This window comes from Agelaius phoeniceus, chromosome 3 (genome assembly GCF_051311805.1).
Source record: "Agelaius phoeniceus isolate bAgePho1 chromosome 3, bAgePho1.hap1, whole genome shotgun sequence".
In the NCBI taxonomy this organism is placed as follows: domain Eukaryota; kingdom Metazoa; phylum Chordata; class Aves; order Passeriformes; family Icteridae; genus Agelaius; species Agelaius phoeniceus.
Window position 1 is genome coordinate 851,571 of NC_135267.1, and position 17,803 is coordinate 869,373.

At 53.9% G+C, this 17,803-nt stretch overlaps 1 protein-coding gene across 1 annotated transcript in view; it reads right to left on the reverse strand.

The window, feature by feature from the left end:
- HADHA (hydroxyacyl-CoA dehydrogenase trifunctional multienzyme complex subunit alpha) overlaps positions 1 to 17,803 on the reverse strand; it is a 29,820-nt gene that overhangs the window by 3,460 nt on the left and 8,557 nt on the right. Inside the window, exons 5-18 of the mRNA XM_054652991.2 lie at positions 17,204 to 17,342; positions 15,903 to 16,022; positions 15,718 to 15,820; positions 10,262 to 10,384; positions 9,527 to 9,645; positions 8,638 to 8,694; positions 5,920 to 6,029; positions 5,522 to 5,656; positions 4,794 to 4,965; positions 3,716 to 3,802; positions 2,164 to 2,304; positions 1,022 to 1,090; positions 621 to 816; positions 172 to 286 (exon numbers count right to left, since the gene is read on the reverse strand). Coding sequence (XP_054508966.1) covers positions 172 to 286; positions 621 to 816; positions 1,022 to 1,090; positions 2,164 to 2,304; positions 3,716 to 3,802; positions 4,794 to 4,965; positions 5,522 to 5,656; positions 5,920 to 6,029; positions 8,638 to 8,694; positions 9,527 to 9,645; positions 10,262 to 10,384; positions 15,718 to 15,820; positions 15,903 to 16,022; positions 17,204 to 17,342 — 1,686 coding nt within the window. The remainder of the gene's footprint in view (positions 1 to 171; positions 287 to 620; positions 817 to 1,021; positions 1,091 to 2,163; positions 2,305 to 3,715; positions 3,803 to 4,793; positions 4,966 to 5,521; positions 5,657 to 5,919; positions 6,030 to 8,637; positions 8,695 to 9,526; positions 9,646 to 10,261; positions 10,385 to 15,717; positions 15,821 to 15,902; positions 16,023 to 17,203; positions 17,343 to 17,803) is intronic.

Consider the following 17,803-nt stretch of genomic DNA (forward strand, 5'->3'; position numbering starts at 1 on the left):
CTCCCTGGATCCTTCCCCTCTCCAGGTGAGCACCCCCAGCTCTCCCAGCCTGGCTCCATGGCAGAGGGGCTCCAGCCCTGTAGCACCACGTTCCTCAATGTCACCTCAGAGCCCAAGGAACTGGCCAGGGCAGGAGCCAGCCCCAGCCTGCCCTCACACACAGGTACTCACACATCAGGATTTGCTGGCACTCTGAACTTTTCCAAGATCTCATCCATGCCAGAATTCACACTCCTGTTCTTCACTCCCTCCTGGTACACGTAGAAGCCTTTCCCTGCCTTGCGACCTGCGGGGATCACAGCACACAATCAGCTCCTGCACGTGTCCTGCTTCCTCCTGCCACCTTGGATCTTGTTCTGTGCCTGCTGTTCCTGCTGCCAGCACTCTGCACCTCAGAGCACAGACCTGCTGCCTCAGCAGGGCCACAGGGGAGGCACCCAGCTCCACCTGGGCAAGATGCTGCCACTGTGCCAGGCCCTTTCTCTGGTTCCACAGACCAACAGCACCCCTGCTTCTGTGGGAGGGATTCCTGCCCCATTCCCAGGGCTGTCCTCCCCCTGCTGCTGCTTTCCCCGGAGCAGAGGGTTCACCCTTTAGATGAGAACACCTTAGCAGCTCACCTAAGAAGCCTTTCTGCACCATGAGCTTGAAGAGGTCGATGCTGCCCCCTCCGAAGCGCTGGCCAAAGGCCTTGCCCAGGTCCTCGGCCACGTGGGTGGCCACGTCCACGCCCACCTCGTCAATCAGCGTGGCCGCTCCCACCGGGAAGCCGAAGGCCGTGGAGATGGCATCCACTTTCTTCGGATCAACGCCCTCCTGCAGGAGAGGAGGGGAAGCCGTGGCATCTCGGGATGAGGTGGGGCAGAGAGCCCAGCCCCACGAACTGACTGCAAACAGGAGCCAAGAGCAGGCTGGGGACAGCCACAAAACCCAGGGTTGGTGACACACACCCTCTCCTGTCCACAGCCAGGCTGAGCCCACCCCAGCTCAGCAATTTCCATGACTGTTTGGGGATGCTCACCTGGAGAACTCTGACCACCTCAGACAGCATTGGCCCCAGGCACCTGGTGGTGTAGAATCCAGGCCCATCCTGGGAAAAGCAGTGCAGGGAGGCAGGTGAGTTCTTGGCAGCACCAGAACTGTGGCTCACAGCCCAGACTGCACTTCAGACACCCCAAACCCCATCTCCTACACTATGGTACTGACCGCTAGAATAGGTTTGGGTTTTTTTTCCCCTGTAAAGCTCAGCAGTGTTTGCAGGCTTCCATGAACCTACTCCCTGGAAGTTCCCATCCCAGTGTTTTTATCTGAACTAGTGCCTGCAGGTCCAGAGCAGGCTGCTGCTTCACCAAACCCAACAGGCTGGTGAGGAAAAGGGTGCTCAGCACAAGGGAAACCAGCATAAGCCAGTTTGTTCCACCTCTGCTGCTCCCCACAAAGTCAGGAAGCAACAACTGAGCTGCAAACTGCCCTGCAGGGAGGCAGCTGAGGTGGGGATGAGGCTCAGGGAAGCAGCTCTGTGTCCCCACTGGTGTTTGGAGATGCCCAGAGCACTTTCTGACAAGCCAGTTTTCCCAGCACTACAGGAGAAACATGCTCAGCACTCTGGCAACCTCAGGAACCAGGAAAAAGCCAGGGCCACCTTCCTGTGCCCCAGGTTGCTCCAAGCCCTGTCCAACCTGGCCTTGGACAATTCCTGGAATGGAGCAGCCACAGCTCCTCTGGGCAACCTGTGCCAAGGCCTCCCCAGCCTCACAGGGAAGAATTTCTCCCTAATAGCCAATCTAAATCCACTTTTCCATGTATTCCTGCCCCTTTCCCTCAAGATTTAAGCCAGGCAGAGGAGGGTTGCTGCTCACTGAGCCTCTGTCCTTGCAGCCTGCCAGGGAGCTGAGGTGCTGACAGTCCTGTGCTCTGTCTGGGATGCCCTGGAAGCTGTGTGGGGCAGCAGTGCCAGCTCCTCGTGCTGGCCCTGCACGTGTGCCTGGTGGCTTTCCATGCCTGCCCTGTGGGACATGTGAGGATCACCTGGGCACTTGCCTCTTCCTGACTTCCCTTTTCACTTCTCAGAGGAGCAGCCAATGTGTCCACAGACATGTTTCACCCTCCCCTGAGTGCACAAACCCTTTTATTCGTTACCCAGCCCCAGCAGTGTCTCCTCACCTTCACCACAATGACCACTTTGCCCTGCTTGAGGCCAACAGCAACAGCAGAAGCAACTGTGTCCTGCGAGGTTTTCTCTGTGGTGATGATTTCCAGCAGCTGCATCTTGTCAACAGGGGAGAAGTAGTGCATCCCAATCACCTGGCAGACAGAAGAGCTGGGTTCAGAGGCATTCTGGCTCCCAGAGGAATCAGCTGGGTGAGCTGAGTGCAGAGAGGAGGCCCTGAGCACACTCTGTACCCCTGTATGACAGGAGTGCTCTCCAATTCCCTTCTCTCCTTGGTTTTCCCAAGGACACAGCACATGCCCAGGAGCTCCTGACTTTGGGGATAAAGGTACAACTTTTACAGGACCACTTCAGCCAAATCTGCCTGGGATTCCCTGAGCTCATCCCCAGGGAAATGAGGGGCATGGTGTGAGCTGGAGGGGCACCTGAGCTGGCAGTGCAGCCCCACCCAGTCTGCTGGGCTCAGGGAGTCCCTGCATGCTGCCTGTGCATGTCTTGGGTGAGGAAGTGACTTTAAGGATCAGAAGGCTTCTGTCCAGGAACTCATTAGAGAGGGAAGTGCAGCCTTCCCCTGGGAACAGCGTTTAAGTGCAGATTATCTCAGTGTGCCTCGCTGTGTGAATGTGACCATGCCATCAGTGTGTCACCTTCATGCCTCCTGGCAGCCACACTTGGCACCAAGCCCTGGGTAAGTCAGAGGCACCTTGCTGAGTTGCAGGCTGCAAAACTAATTAAAGAAAATGTGCTAATTAGTTAACTGACTTCCTATGAGTTTCCCCCTAAGAGCCATTGTACAGGCAATTTAAACAGCAAGAGGATGTAATTTGCAAGGATGAACAAATGAGGCTCAGTTGGCAATTTGGATCCAACAGAGGTCCCACAGCAAACGAGGAAGAGGCTCAGCAGGGTGACAGGAACTCCAGCAGGTCACCTCACACTCCCAGGCACCACAGGTAGCCCTGGCAGGGCAGTCCCTGCTGCCTCAGGGCTGTAGGATCAGTGCTCCTGCTCAGATGGGCTGAGGCTGCAAAAGCCCTGCAAGATCACTGAGTCCCAGCTGTGCCCAATCCCCACCTTGTCACCAGCCCAGGGCACTCAGTGCCACATCCAGGAATTCCCTGGACTCCTCCAGGGATGGGGACTCCAAACCTCCCTGAGCAGCCCCTTCCAATGCCTGACTACTCTTTACAGCAAGAAATTCCTCCTGATATCCAAGCTGAACCTGCCCTGGAACAGCTTGAGGCCATTTCTTCTCATCCTGTCCCTTTTCCCTGGGAGCAGAGCCCAAGCCCCACCTGGCTCCAACCTTCCACAGCTTCTCTGCCCCCAACACCTTCTGATGTGTGCTGACCTGCCCCACCAACACCACCCTTGGGCTGGATCCACCTTCTCCTCCTCACCTGCCCCCAAGCTCTTTGCTCAAAGCTGGCACTGGGAGTAGAGGATGAGCTGTGCCATGTCCTGAGGAGGGAGCAGAAGGTCTCTAAAGCAAAGCCACCTCAGCAAGGACAGCTCTGTGCAGGGCACGTGGCCTTGGGGACTCACCTTCTCAGGCCTCTTGCTGGCAGCAGCAATCTGGCTGATGGGGAGGGCAGAGGTGTTACTGGCGAAGATGCAGTGAGTAGGGATCACCTGAGGGGACAAGGGACACAGACAATGAGCAGGGATCACCTGGAGGGGACAAGGGACACACACAGTGAGCAGGGATCACCTGGAGGGGACAAGGGACACACACAGCAGGGATCACCTGGAGGGGACAAGGGACACACACAGCAGGGATCACCTGGAGGGGACAAGGGGGACACACAGTGAGCAGGGATCACCTGGAGGGGACAAGGGACACACACAGCAGGGATCACCTGGAGGGGACAAGGGACACACACAGTGAGCAGGGATCACCTGGGAGGGGACAAGGGACACACACAGTGAGTAGGGATCACCTGGGAGGGGACAAGGGACACACACACAGTGAATAGGGATCACCTGGAGGGGACAAGGGACACACACACAGTGAGCAGGGATCACCTGGAGGGGACAAAGGACACACACAGTGAGCAGGGATCACCTGGAGGGGACAAGGGGCTGTGTCAGCACACAGGATCGTGCAGAGCCCTGGGAGATCAGGGAGCCCTTGCTAACGAGGGTTTGCTCATTAGAAACTAATTGGAAAGCAGTAGCTCAAGTCAGGCAGCTCTGACTTGCCCTGAACTCTCCCAGGTCTGCAATACCAGGCCCAGAGCTGCCATGTTTCTGGAAGACCTCTGCAGCCACAGGAGACACTGCAGGGAACCCTCTCCCTCAGTGTGCCCTTGGATAGAACACAGGGACAGCAGGTGAAGGTGTGGAGATACCCAAGGACATCACTGTCACATCAATGTCATCAGACAAATGGAAACATTTCTTGGAGCACTTTTTTTTTGTCCCATTCAGCTACCAAATCCTTAATTGAGCAGGGAGGGTCCCCAGTGAACAGAAAGGCTGCCCTGGATGCTCATCCACGTCCTGATTTGTACCCAGAAGCCAAGTGCAGCACAAAGGGGAGGGGACAAACCCAGCAGCACAGCCCAGGACCCCCCACCAGCCAGGGGCCCCCATCCAGGGGCTGCTCAGGACTGATACTCACAGCCTCCACCTCCTTCAGCACTTTGTGTTTGACATTGATGTCCTCAAACACGGCCTCGATGACCATGTCTGCCTTCTCAAAGCCCTTGTAGTCCAGCTGGCCCATCAGGTTGCTGAGGATGGAGTCCCTCTCAAATGATGTCAGGCTCTTCTTCTTCACTTTGCCGTTCAGCCTAGGGAGGGACAGCTCTGTCACAGCTCCTGAGTGGAGCAGCCAGGCTGCTGGAGGTGCTCCAAGGGAATCCCTCCTGTCTCCCCCCAAAACTCCATCTCTGACCCTGCAGGATTGTCACTCTGTGTTGTGACCCCTCCTTCCACGTGGGAACAGGAGAGTCCTGCTCCCACAGCTCAGCTGAAGGCTGGTCACTGACATTCCTGATGACACACAGCTGAGTACTATTACTGCAGAGCCAGGAGAACAGGGAGAGAAATCCAGGAAAAAAACCCTGGAATGCCTTCCCTGCCTTTAGGCAGCCAGGATCACTCTTTCCTTAGCTCTAGGAGTTACTGCTGACTCTTAGGTCTCTGCCTACCTAAGGAGCTAAGGCTGAGCCTATCCCACAGCAATATCCCAGCACACTGCAGGGGATAACATTAAAATAAAGCTTTGCTGTGACATGCTCCTCCAGCAGAACAGCAGTGTCAGGAGCTGCTGATGCTGACAGCAGAGGAGAACTGTGACTTCACCCAGCCCAGTGCCACCAGAGCAAAGCCCCTGAACTCACATACCCCTTGTAGACCTGCTGCTGGCCTCTGTCCAGACCCTTCTGTGCCGTGTCCTTCAGAATGGTCTTGATGCCCTTATCCACGGAAACCTGGGCGATGCCAGCTCCCATCAGCCCTGCTCCCAGCACTGCCAGAGTCCTGCAGGGAAGGACCAGGGAACACATTCAGCATGGACATGGAGCACCCCCATCACTGCTGGCACAGTCACACAGCTCCTGTCATCCACCCAGGCACCCCCTGAGTGAGGCAACACAGCAGGGAGGCCTCCAAACTGCAGTGGCTCAGCCTCTGGAGGCTGGAAACCTCTGCTCTGATCACAGCTCTGCAGCTCACTCAGTCCCTTAAAGGAGCCTTTCAGAGATCCCCAACTGCTCCTTCAGGCATCCCACACTGGCACTTACTTGACCTCTCTCTGAGGGTGCCCAAACTTGTTCTTCTTGCAGTGCACCTGCCCGTGGTAGAGCCCCATCAGTGCCTTGGATTCCTTGGTCACTGCAAGTTGGCCAAAGCTCTGGAAGAAAGGCAAGAGGGAAGAGGAGGTGTTGGCATGAAACAGCTCCCTCAGTGCCAGCACACAAAAACATGGCAAGGGGGAGACAGGCACTGTGTGACTGCACAGGTGAGCAACCTGCAAGAAAAGGGACAAGGGCCCAGGTCACCTCTGAGGAGAGGAACCTGCTGAGCTCAGCACAGCCCACCCTGCACAACCTCCTCCTCCTCCCCAACAGCACAGGGACATGGGGCTGCTGCACAGAGCCCAGAGGAGGCCATGGAGATGCTCCAGGGCTGGAGCCAGGCTGGGAGAGCTGGGAGTGCTCACCTGGAGAGGAGAAGGAGCCAGGGAGAGCTCAGAGCCTAAAGGGGCTCCAGGAGAGCTGCAGAGGGACTGAGGACAAGGCCTGGAGGGACAGGAGCCAGGGAACGGCTCCCAGTGCCACAGGGCAGGGCTGGATGGGATCTTGGGAATGAGGAATTGTGCCCTGGCAGGGTGGGCAGGCCCTGGCACAGGGTGCCCAGCCTGGATCCCTGGCAGTGCCCAAGGCCAGGCTGGACACTGGGACTTGGAGCCACCTGGGACAGTGGGAGGTGTCCCTGCCATGGCAGGGCTGGCACTGGATGGGCTTTAAGGTCCCTTCCCACTCAATCCATCCTGGGATTTGATGATTTCAGTTCCTCAGTGACAGGACTGGACTCCCCTGACATGAGACCCTTCCTTCCCCACATACATCCCACATTAATTGGGGCCCCTGTTCCCACAGATCCAGGTGGAAGCACCCTGTCCTCAGGCTTTGACAAAACTCCTTACAAACAGGTCAGCTCTCTCTGACAGCAGCAGCCTGATCCTATTTTCAGAGGATCACAGGCAACAAAATCTAAGGCCTGCATAACCTCCCAGCACTCAGCAGGAATGTTCTGAGGAACACAAAGCATATGCACACACAAAACAAAAGTTGTCTGAGCCAAGCCTGCTAAGAAAAAGCAGGGAATGAGGTTTGGAGCAGGCTGCACCTTCCTTCACCACTGTCCTGCCAGTTAAAAATACCCAAAACAAAGCCTAGAAGAGAATCTGCAAACTCCTGTCCTGGGGGAGAGGGTGAGACAGTAAAAAAGCCACAACACTGACACTTATTATTCTTCAGGGGTTCTGGGAAGATCTCCATCCTGCTGCTGTTCTGGGAAAAAAAAAAACCTATTCATTCTTTGCTGTAAGGAACAGAGTATCCCAAGGCTTTTATTCAGCACCAGCCCAAACGTGGCTGGAATGCACAACCAGCAGGGATGGGGCACTGCTAAGGTGACAGCTACAGCTCAGACCAGGCCCTGGCACCAGAAAACAGCAAGAGGAGTTACAAAGCACAGGGAAGTGGGAGGTGGATGGATTTCAGCAGCATTTAAGGGACAAGAACCTTGGGAATGACCCAAATACAGAGATAATCAGATGTGGGACATGTGGGGCTGTTGGGGATTCAATCTTGCAGAGCTGGCAGTGCCCAGCTAAGCCCACCTGTGACTCTGTGCACAGCCAGAATTGCCTCTGTGGCACCAGAAATAACAAATCTGAGCACAAGTGTGGCAAAAGAAGGACCAGGGAGGAAAAAATAATTAGGGAGAGGTTGTTTATTATGGCAGAGAAGTGGAGGGATGAGGGTGGTTGAGGGAAACAAAGACTGTGTGTGGGGGGGAGAAATGGGATAAAGCAGGTCCTCCCTGCTGGGGAGGACACTTGCCTGCTCCAGCCCTGGATCTGCCCACCACAGTCAGTCCTACACCCTCAGCTAAACTCTATTCCAGTTTTCCCTGTGTCCCAGCAAAGCTCCAGCAGTTCTGGATGGTGTTTAGGACATGAGGCCAGCATGGTGAGATGAGTGAGAGATGAAACATCTGCAGCCAGCTCCTAGAGGGGGGTGTGGAACCTCAGCTCTGCCCTTCCAGGAGGAGCAGCATCTCTCAGCCACCCTGGCCCTGCCTGTGGGTGCTTTGTGTTGAGGCTCCCCCATCCCTGCAAGTGCCCAAGGTCAGGCTGGAGGGGGCTTGGAGCAGCCTGGGGCAGGGGAAGGTGTCCTGCCCATGGCAGGGGGTGGGATGGGATAAGCAGCAGGTGGGGTAAACACAGATGAACCCTTGGTGGGGTAAACACAGATCCCCTGAACACACCTGATACCTTGGGGTTTAAGTTTTTCTGTTCTGTTTTGGTGTGCAGCTTTTAGCTTTGTATTAAATGTCACTGGGATCTTTTTACAGGGTGGTGGAGACAAAACAATTCTGTTCTAGCTGGAGACGCAAGGACAACCTTTCAAACTTCAGGCCCAAAGCATAAACAACATGAAAAGAGGAGGGCAGGCAAGCAAGCAAGGAGGATGAAACTTCATCATTTGAAGCTATTAATTGGACAGTTAACTCTTATATGCAAATGGCCTAAAACTATAAAAGTGTGAGATCTCCTGACCAAGTCCTCTTTTGCTTCCACCTTGGAGCCATCTGGGTACTGCCAGGGTGTAGCCTTTGAAGTCACTTCAATAAATATTCACTTTATTCCTCTTTACTCTGTTTAGCCTCTGTTCCAGCTCCTTAAGGCATCACAGCAGGACCTGATCCCTGCCAGGATCTCCCCTCCTTACCTGGGCTTCAATGAGGTATCCAGCATCTCTCCCCTGATCCAGACCAGTTTTTACAACCTAATCCAAAAGCAGAAAAGACACAGCACAGTTTGGTCATGCTGCAAACACACAATTTAACAGGATTCCCTGTTGTCTCCAGTGACCCTTTCCCAAAATTCAAGGTACATTTCAGACTCCCTGAGTCCTGTCCCTGCTGGTCTGTGTCACCCTGTCCTTCTAGCACAGGACAGGTGAGGATTTAACCACCAGGGTCGTTTTCAGCCATTCCCTGTGGTTTTAGGAGCTGTGTTTCTGTAATGTCACTGCTCTCCAAATCCTTCACAGGTTTTAGAGAAGTTTTGGCATCAACTTCAGTATTGAAAAGTCATTTTACAATAAGGATTTATTCACAGAGTGTAACAGGAACTGTGTGTAACAGAAGGGACTAATAAAGTTAGTATTTTATGTGATAAAGTATTAATTATAAAGTTAAAAAGCTAAAGTATTACAGTGAATACTTTATGTATACTAATATGTAGTTAGTACTGTGAAAATTATAGCAATTTCTATTTTTATGGTGTCAAACAGGTCTTCTGAACTCTTCAGAGACTATAGAAAACCTGGGAAAACTGCAGCTGAAAGTCTCATGGACAAAATATTCCAGCTAAGCCTTCCCCCAGCTGGGATTCCTGCTCTCCCCCTCACTGGTACCAGCAGCCATGAACTGGTGCTCATATTTGGAGCAGTGATTCTGAGTTCTGCCCCACAGCCAGCACCCCTCAGGACTGATCCCCATGAGGATCAGGATGTTGGCTTGACTCAGAGGAAGGATCCCCTTCCCTCTGCCTGTCCCACGTTTTCCCACAGATCCACCTGCCCTGCAGCTCCTCCCACCTGGCAGGGGAGTTACCTCGATGATCTTCAGAGGAGCAGGGTAGAGCCCTTTGGTTTGCTTTTGGACTTTGCTCTCCACTGTCTTGTAAACTTGCTGCCTGACGAAGGGCAGAGCCATGGCATAGTCTGTTAGCCCTGCAAGGTGGGACAGAACAGGGGTCAGCACAGTGCTGTGCCTGCCAGGATGGTAAAGAAATACAAATGTGAGTATCTGCACTAGAAACATGCACCTGAAACCCAGGCACAGGCAGCAGAGGCTGCTCACAGGGTCTCCATGGATTATTCCATGGAAATGTCTCATGGAGGGCTGAAGTGTCCTCCTAACACAACTGGTGACACCCTGAGCCCTGTGGGGCAGAATTCCCACAGATGTCCCCATTCCTGGGCTGTGCTGTTGAGGATCAGCATGGAGCAGTCCCATGTACCTCTTCCCACCTGAGCTCACCAGCTTGGTGCAGAACTTGCCACCAGAACCTTGCAGATGGACAGTCCCTGGAGGTATCTGCTGCCTCTCACTCCTTAGGACCTGCCTCCCTTCCAGCAAGCTCAGGAGCCACCACATCCAGCTCTGCCAAAGCCCAGATCTGCAGGGCAATGTTTTCTCTATCACCCCATATTGCTCAAGAGATGACTCCAATGTGAAAGAACTTGCTTTTGAAATGGAATGAAGTAGGAGCACAAACACATCCTGGAGAAACCAAGCTGGATTACACTCACTGCTGTCCCCTGGGATTTCTCCATGCTGACTTACTCTGCATGAGCCCTCTGGATCTCTTGGCAGACACAGTCTTGTTGGCCAGACCCCTGGCAAAGCCAATGGCCACCTCCTCCAGGTACTCGATTGTTCTTGCTTCAGGAGTCTTCAGTCCTGGCCCTGGGGAGAGCAGAGAACACAGCACAGGTTACCCCTGAGGGATGAGGATGCAGGGAAACCAGGAGCAGACACAAGGTGATGATGGGCCTTTGGGTGCAGGGAAACCAGGAGCAGACAGAATGTGATGATGGGCCTTTGGGTGCAGGGAAACCAGGAGCAGACAGAATGTGATGATGGGCCTTTGGATCTAGGGAAACCAGGAGCAGACACAAGGTGATGATGGGCCTCTGGATCTAGGGAAACCAGGAGCAGACAGAATGTGATGATGGGCCTTTGGATCTAGGGAAACCAGGAGCAGACACAAGGTGATGATGGGCCTTTGGGTGCAGGGAAACCAGGAGCAGACACAAGGTGATGATGGGCCTTTGGATCTAGGGAAACCAGGAGCAGACACAAGGTGATGATGGGCCTTTGGATCTAGGGAAACCAGGAGCAGACACAAGGTGATGATGGGCCTTTGGGTGCAGGGAAACCAGGAGCAGACAGAATGTGATGGGTCTTTGGGTGCAGGGAAACCAGGAGCAGACACAAGGTGATGGGTCTTTGGATGCAGGGAAACCAGGAGCAGACAAAATGTGAGGGGTCTTTGGATCTAGGGAAACCAGGAGCAGACAGAATGTGATGGGTCTTTGGATGCAGGGAAACCAGGAGCAGACAGAATGTGATGATGGCCTTTGGATCTAGGGAAACCAGGAGCAGACAGAATGAGATGATGGGCCTTTGGATCTAGGGAAACCAGGAGCAGACACAAGGTGATGATGGGCCTTTGGATCTAGGGAAACCAGGAGCAGACACAAGGTGATGATGGCCTTTGGGTGCAGGGAAACCAGGAGCAGACACAAGGTGATGATGGGCCTTTGGGTGCAGGGAAACCAGGAGCAGACAGAATGTGATGATGGGCCTTTGGATGCAGGGAAACCAGGAGCAGACAGAATGTGATGATGGCCTTTGGGTGCAGGGAAACCAGGAGCAGACAGAATGTGATGATGGCCTTTGGGTGCAGGGAAACCAGGAGCAGACAAAACATGATGGGCCTTTGGACTGCTCCCACTCCATTCCCTGCTCCTGTTTGGTTTTTCTGGGTTATGACCAACAGTGAGCAGGCTCAGGGCCAAGTTACATCCAACTCTGCAGTCAGATCAGGCTCAGGGACCTTCAGGACACTCTCTCCATGACCTCTCTGCAGGTGTCCTCAGCTCCTGACCATCTTCTTGCCACCTGTGCCCTTTATTCCTCAAACCTTGCACTCGACATAACTGCAGGCACCCAGAATCCCGAGGGAGCTGAGGTGTTCTGCCTCCCCTCCCTCTCCTCTGTGTGTGTGTCCCACCAGGCTGTGCCAACACTGAGCTGTTAAACACACAGCCAGCATTTTGGGAGTGCTGAGTCCCTGGAAATCTCTGTACTGGAGCCAATGTCCAACCAACCCCAACCTTTGAACTCAGTGCATGAAACCTCCCTCCTGCTTTAGCTACTGTAACACCCGGCCCAACTTAAAGCCATCCCACAATGAAGCAAGCCACCACAAAACCAGTTTTAGCAGCTTCTGAGGGTGGCTTGCACATTTTCCAAGCACAGGAGTCCTCATTTCCAGACAATTGTATCATCAGGACAGGAGGACACAGGCCAGGGCTGATCAGGCAGCTGGGAGATGCTGCCAGAGGCAAACTCTGAGTCATTAATGACAGAGTAGTGCCTGGTGAAGCTGCACAGAGTCACCAAGCAGACCCTGGAGCTAAATGTGCAACTTTGGGCTGAACAAACCTGGGGAAATTACAACCCTGCAGCTGGGCAGGGCCATTCACCTTCACCCAAACTGCTCCAAACACACCCAGATACTGCAGAGCCCTCAGACCTAAGGAAACACCCCACAGACACCCTGAACAGAGGAGACAGGTAAAAACCAAAATCAGAAACTCCCTCCTGTTTCATCTCCCACTATTCTCCTCCTCCACAAAAGGCTGAAGTCCTCAGTTGTAAGGTTTTAATCACAGAAACTCAGAATTGTTTGTTTGGGAAGGGGATGTTAAAGGTCATACAATCCTCCCCCTGCCATGGCAGGGACACCTCCCATTGTCCCAGGCTGCTCCCAGCTCTGTCCAGCCTGGCCTTGGGCACTGCCAGGGATCCAGGCTGGGCACCCTGTGCCAGGGCCTGCCCACCCTCCCAGGGCACAATTCCCAATTCCCAATTTCCCATCCAGCCCTGCCCTCTGGCACTGGGAGCCATTCCCTGGCTCCTGTCCCTGCAGGCCTTGTCCCCAGTCCCTCTGCAGCTCTCCTGGAGCCCCTTCAGGCCCTGCCAGGGGCTCTGAGCTCTCCCTGGCTCCTTCTCCTCTCCAGATGTGCACTCCCAGCTCCCCCAGCCTGGCTGCAGAGCAGAGGGGCTCCAGCCCTTGGAGCAGCTCTGTGGCCTCTTTGTTTCACCTCTCTGTGTAACAATTTAAGGGTTTTCACCCAGCAGACCCCAGAAGCTGCTCCCTGCTCAGGGAGCCTCTCAGCAAGGAGGAGATAAAGCAGCACAAACACTCTGACAGCTCAGGGAAGCTCCCTGTGGAAGTTTCCCTCCTGCCTGGCAGAATGTCAGAGCCAGTCCAAGGAAAAACAGGCCAAACAAAACACAATTGATTTTACAGGCAGCAGACAAAATCTAGCTCAGAGCTGCTGCATAATCTACATTTCAGCAATGCCCAGGGGGTTTTAGAGAATTCACTGGAAACCCAAGAGCATTTGGGAGTTCAGAGCTCAGACTTCACCAGCTTCCAAATTCTCTTTTCACCATTCCAGGCTGAGACCTTCAGCTTTATAACTTGATGTGCTACAAAGATGTCAATCCCTGATTTCCAGTAGCTTGGATACATTAACAAGAGCTGGATTCTGATACTCCAGCTGAAGAAAATTGCTGTTTTTCTAAAGTCTGAGCTGTGAGAAGCATTCACACTGAGTGGCTGACCCCACATCTGTGGGTTTGCTTTACCTGCAGTTAATTCCCAGTGTTTTGCTGTATCCTAACCCAGGAGCTCTGAGCTGTGCACTCCTATCTGCTTTCTTTTATAAATGGCACATGCCAGAATTGGTTTCAGGGACTGCTGCAGAGCTCCCTGCTGAAGGAGAACTGATTGCATGCCCTGAAACTGCCTCCTGATTGATGGTGTGTGTCTCCCTGCAAGCTTTCTGTCATCAGTTAAACATCACCCCAGGTAGAGCTGCTTTCCCCAGAGACAGAGTGAACAGGAGCCCTCCTGGCACTGGCTGCTGTTTGGATAACAAGGAACACATCCCATGTTTGCATGTAATTTGTATTTCTGTGTTCCTCCTACGTGCTCCTCTGGGCTGAGCTAGGATTCCTAGCAGCTCCTCAGAAAGCTCACGTTTCCTTTTAGCAAACTGGGCTCATTGTGGCTATAAACAGCCACATTTCCTAGCTCTTAAAAAACTAATTCACATCTAAGCAAGTATCAAGGGGGAAAGTTTATCCAGGCAATTCTAACTCCAGCCTGAGAACCATGGATCTGTTTTAGAGGAATGAATACAGCTAAAGATGAGCTGAGGATATCTGGGTATCCTGGGCTGATCCCCCAGTGTGGGCAGCAGGAAAGGGGGGATTCTACCCCTGTGACCCCTGTGCCCAGGTGAGAGCCCACCTGCAGAGCTGCCCCAGCCCTGGGCAGCAGCACAGGGACCTGGGGCTGCTGGAGAGAGCCCAGAGGAGGCCCCAAGGTGATCAGGGGGATGGAGCAGCTCTGCTGTAGGAAAGGCTGGGAGAATTGGGATTGCTCAGCCTGGAGAAGGGAAAGCTCTGGGGTGACCCAACTGCAGCCTTGCAGCACCTGGAGGAGCTGGCAGGAAGGATGGAGAGGGACTGGGGACAAGGCCTGCAGGGACAGGAGCCAGGGAATGGCTCCCAGTGCCACAGGGCAGGGCTGGATGGGAAATTGGGAATGGGGAATTGTGCCCTGGCAGGGTGGGCAGGCCCTGGCACAGGGTGCCCAGCCTGGATCCCTGGCAGTGCCCAAGGCCAGGCTGGACACTGGCACACCCTGGCACACTGGGAGCTGTCCCTGCCATGGCAGGGCTGGCACTGGGGGGGCTCTGAGCTCCCTTCCCACCCAACCCAGTTGGGATCCTGGCATCCCAAGGTGCTGCTGCCTGCCATGGCTCCGGCCTGGGCTTCTGATTCTCAGCACACAAATCCTGGGGGGTGCAGATCTGGGGGGTGAAAGGGAAAAACTGAGCTCTGGGCAGAGCCTGGAGCCACTGCCAGGGCCTGAAGGGGCTCCAGGAGAGCTGCAGAGGGACTGGGGACAAGGCCTGGAGGGACAGGAGCCAGGGAATGGCTCCCAGTGCCAGAGGGCAGGGCTGGATGGGATCTTGGGAATTGGGAATTGTGCCCTGGCAGGGTGGGCAGGCCCTGGCACAGGGTGCCCAGCCTGGATCCCTGGCAGTGCCCAAGGCCAGGCTGGACACTGGCACACCCTGGGACTGTGGGAGGTGTCCCTGCCCCTGCCATGGATGAGCTTTTAGGTCCCTTCCAAGCCAGGCCATCCCATGATCCAGCTGAGCACTGGCCTGTGGGATAGCATGGACACCAGGGCTTCCCTGGCACTGCTCAGGGTGGGCAGCAGCAGCTTTTAATTCATTTTATTTTCTTCAGCACCACCAGAGTGTTCGGGCTATGCTGTGCCTGAGGAAACCATGCTCAGCACCCTCCAGCTCCATGGCAGTGCCAGCTGGAGCAGTGGCCTCCATTCTAACTCCTGAGAGGGGCTGATGGCTCCTCTTAGGAGGCTCTGGAGGGTTTAGTCCTCAAACTCCTCTATTTAGGCACCTTCCAAGAAAGCTGCCCTATTGAAAGAACTTTGGGAGCAAGACATGATTCAGCAACACTTGGAATCCTGCAGTTTGGAGGGAATTTCTCCCACCAGCTGACAGCCAGCTGGCAATTGTGAGTGCCTAAGCCATGGGGCTGCCTGCTGCAGCTCCTGTCAGGGATTACCATCTGCAGGCTGCAGAAACACAGCCATCACTCATCTACTGTCCTTCCATTAGGGGCTGCAATCTGTCCTCTGACATGATAAATGAGTAATGTGGGCTCTTATCTGGATAATTAGCTGAAGGAGGAGAGCCAGCAGGCCTGCCCTCCCTGCTGACCTCTCCTGTTCACTCAGCTTCTGCAGCAGCCTCACATTTCAAGGTCCCTGTGCCTGTAAGGTTGGAACAGGGATTTCTGCTCCCTTGCAGAGCAGGACAAAACCTCTCCATGTATTTTGGTGAGGGGAGAGGTTCCCTGACAGGCAGCAGCACATCAAGGAACTGAGGGACACTGTGTCTGACCTAGTGGTTCCACCAGCTGGTCAACCAGCCCCATCTTCTTGGCTCTGTCTGCACGGATGTTCCTCCCAGTCAGCATCATGTCAAAGGCAGCAGGAAGTCCCACCTAGAAAGGGCAAAAAGAAGATTTCAGAGTGGGAGTTTGCCAGGCAGAAAGGGCTATGGGGTTAAGTTTTCCTCTTACTCACCATCTTTGGCAGCCTCTGAGTACCCCCTGCTCCTGGCAGGAGACCCAGCAACACTTCAGGTGTTCCCAAGACTGTTTTCCTGTCCTTTGTTGCTACTCTGTAGTGACAGGCAATGGCAACCTTAAAATGGAAGAGACAAGGAAAGGTTTCCCTGTGGAAGACAACAGAAGAACCAGGCACCCATCACACAGCTCTCTCCCACACACTGCCTCAGCTGTCCTCATCACCCTGCCCCAATTCCCTCTGTGCTCACTGATGGCTTGGGGGGGATGGCAGCAAGCAGGAGTGGCATCAGGTCATGAGAATCCCCCCTTTCTTGCTGCCCACACTGGGGGATCAGCTCAGGATACCCAGATATCCTCAGCTTATCTTTAGCTGTATTCATTCCTCTAAAACAGATCCATGGTTCTCAGGCTGGAGTTAGAATTGCCTGGATAAACTTTCCCACTTGATACTTGCTTAGAAGTGAATTGTTTTTTAAGGGTTAGCAAATGTGGCTGTTTATAGCCACAATGAGCCCAGGTTGCTGAGATGAACATCAAACTCCCAAGCTGATTTTTAATCTCACCTAGACCATCAAGGGCTTCATTAATTCACTAATTCACTAAGATCACAGTCCCATCTACAGATGATTCCTGGTTCATCCCTGGACTGCCAAGATGAGTCAACACAGTGGGTGTAAAAAAAGTATTGAGAAATCAGCACAAACTGAAGAGACTCCATTCCAAGATTACACTGTTTTAGAAACAACTCTGCTCCAGGAATTAGCAGAGCCATGCAGTTTACAAAACCCTGGATGGAGATCACAAGGCAGAAGATCCAGCCCAAGGTGCTGGAGTGGAGCTGCAGGCAGGGTGGAGCCTGGCTGGGTCCCCACACTCACCCCTCTCACAGCAGCCCCACAAAGAATGGAAGTTGCTGGGATACAGGGCTCACTTCATCTGAAAAGCAGCAATTTCCAGGCTGAACTCTGCCAGCAGCATTGATGCAGATGCAATGCCTGCTGGAAACAACCAGTTTTCCCTTGGACACTCATCTAAATATTAGCCTGGCCCACACAGGTTCAGATTTGATTTGCTCTCTTTCCACAGCAGCAGCAGCAGCAGCAGAACTCGCACGGCAGAGCCCTGAAGCACAAGCAAACCATTAACTTGCCACAAACTCATTTACATGATGTAATGAGCCCTCATCAGCTCCCAAATTCACCTCACACTACCAGTCCTGCCTGCATCATTTGGGAAACCAGAGGAGCAGCAGTGTCAGCTCCCACTCCTGCTGTGAGCCCCAGCATTGTCCAGTACCTCCAGCCCTCCTCCCAGGCAGCTGCCACTGATGGCAGCAACCACAGGCTTTGGAGACTGCTCAATCTTCTCCAGCATCTTCTGTCCATCCTGAGAGAGCTGAGTCACTTCCTGAGCAGTCTTGCAGGCTTCAAGCATGCTGAGGGGAGGAGAGAGGTGGATGAGGATGGGAAAAGCATTTTTTTGTCAGTTTTCCTGACAAAACAGCAGGAAAATGAGAGGTTTTGGTGAGTTTGTCCCTGTTCTCCCACAATCTCCAGTGCCTGACAGGCAGGCATGAGCTGTTTAGGCCCCAGTTTTGGATCAGACAACACAGGGAGACAAACTGAACCCAGCAGGGTCAGGCCCTGCATGCTGACACGGGGCTTTCCTGAGGCACTGAATGGGATCCCTTGTGCCAGGGCTCTGGAAGCCTTTGGGAGAGGAGGAAGGGTCGCAGGAAGCCTCAAAGCACTTGCCAGGAAGGGTGGAGGAAAGAGCCCAGAATCACTCTTAGAGGAGCAGATGGCTCTGATGCCACCCTGCCAATTAGAGCCTCCCTGTGCCAATTATCCTCCTGGAGGCTCTCAGCCTTTGCCAGGCAGGAGGAATTTGGGATGC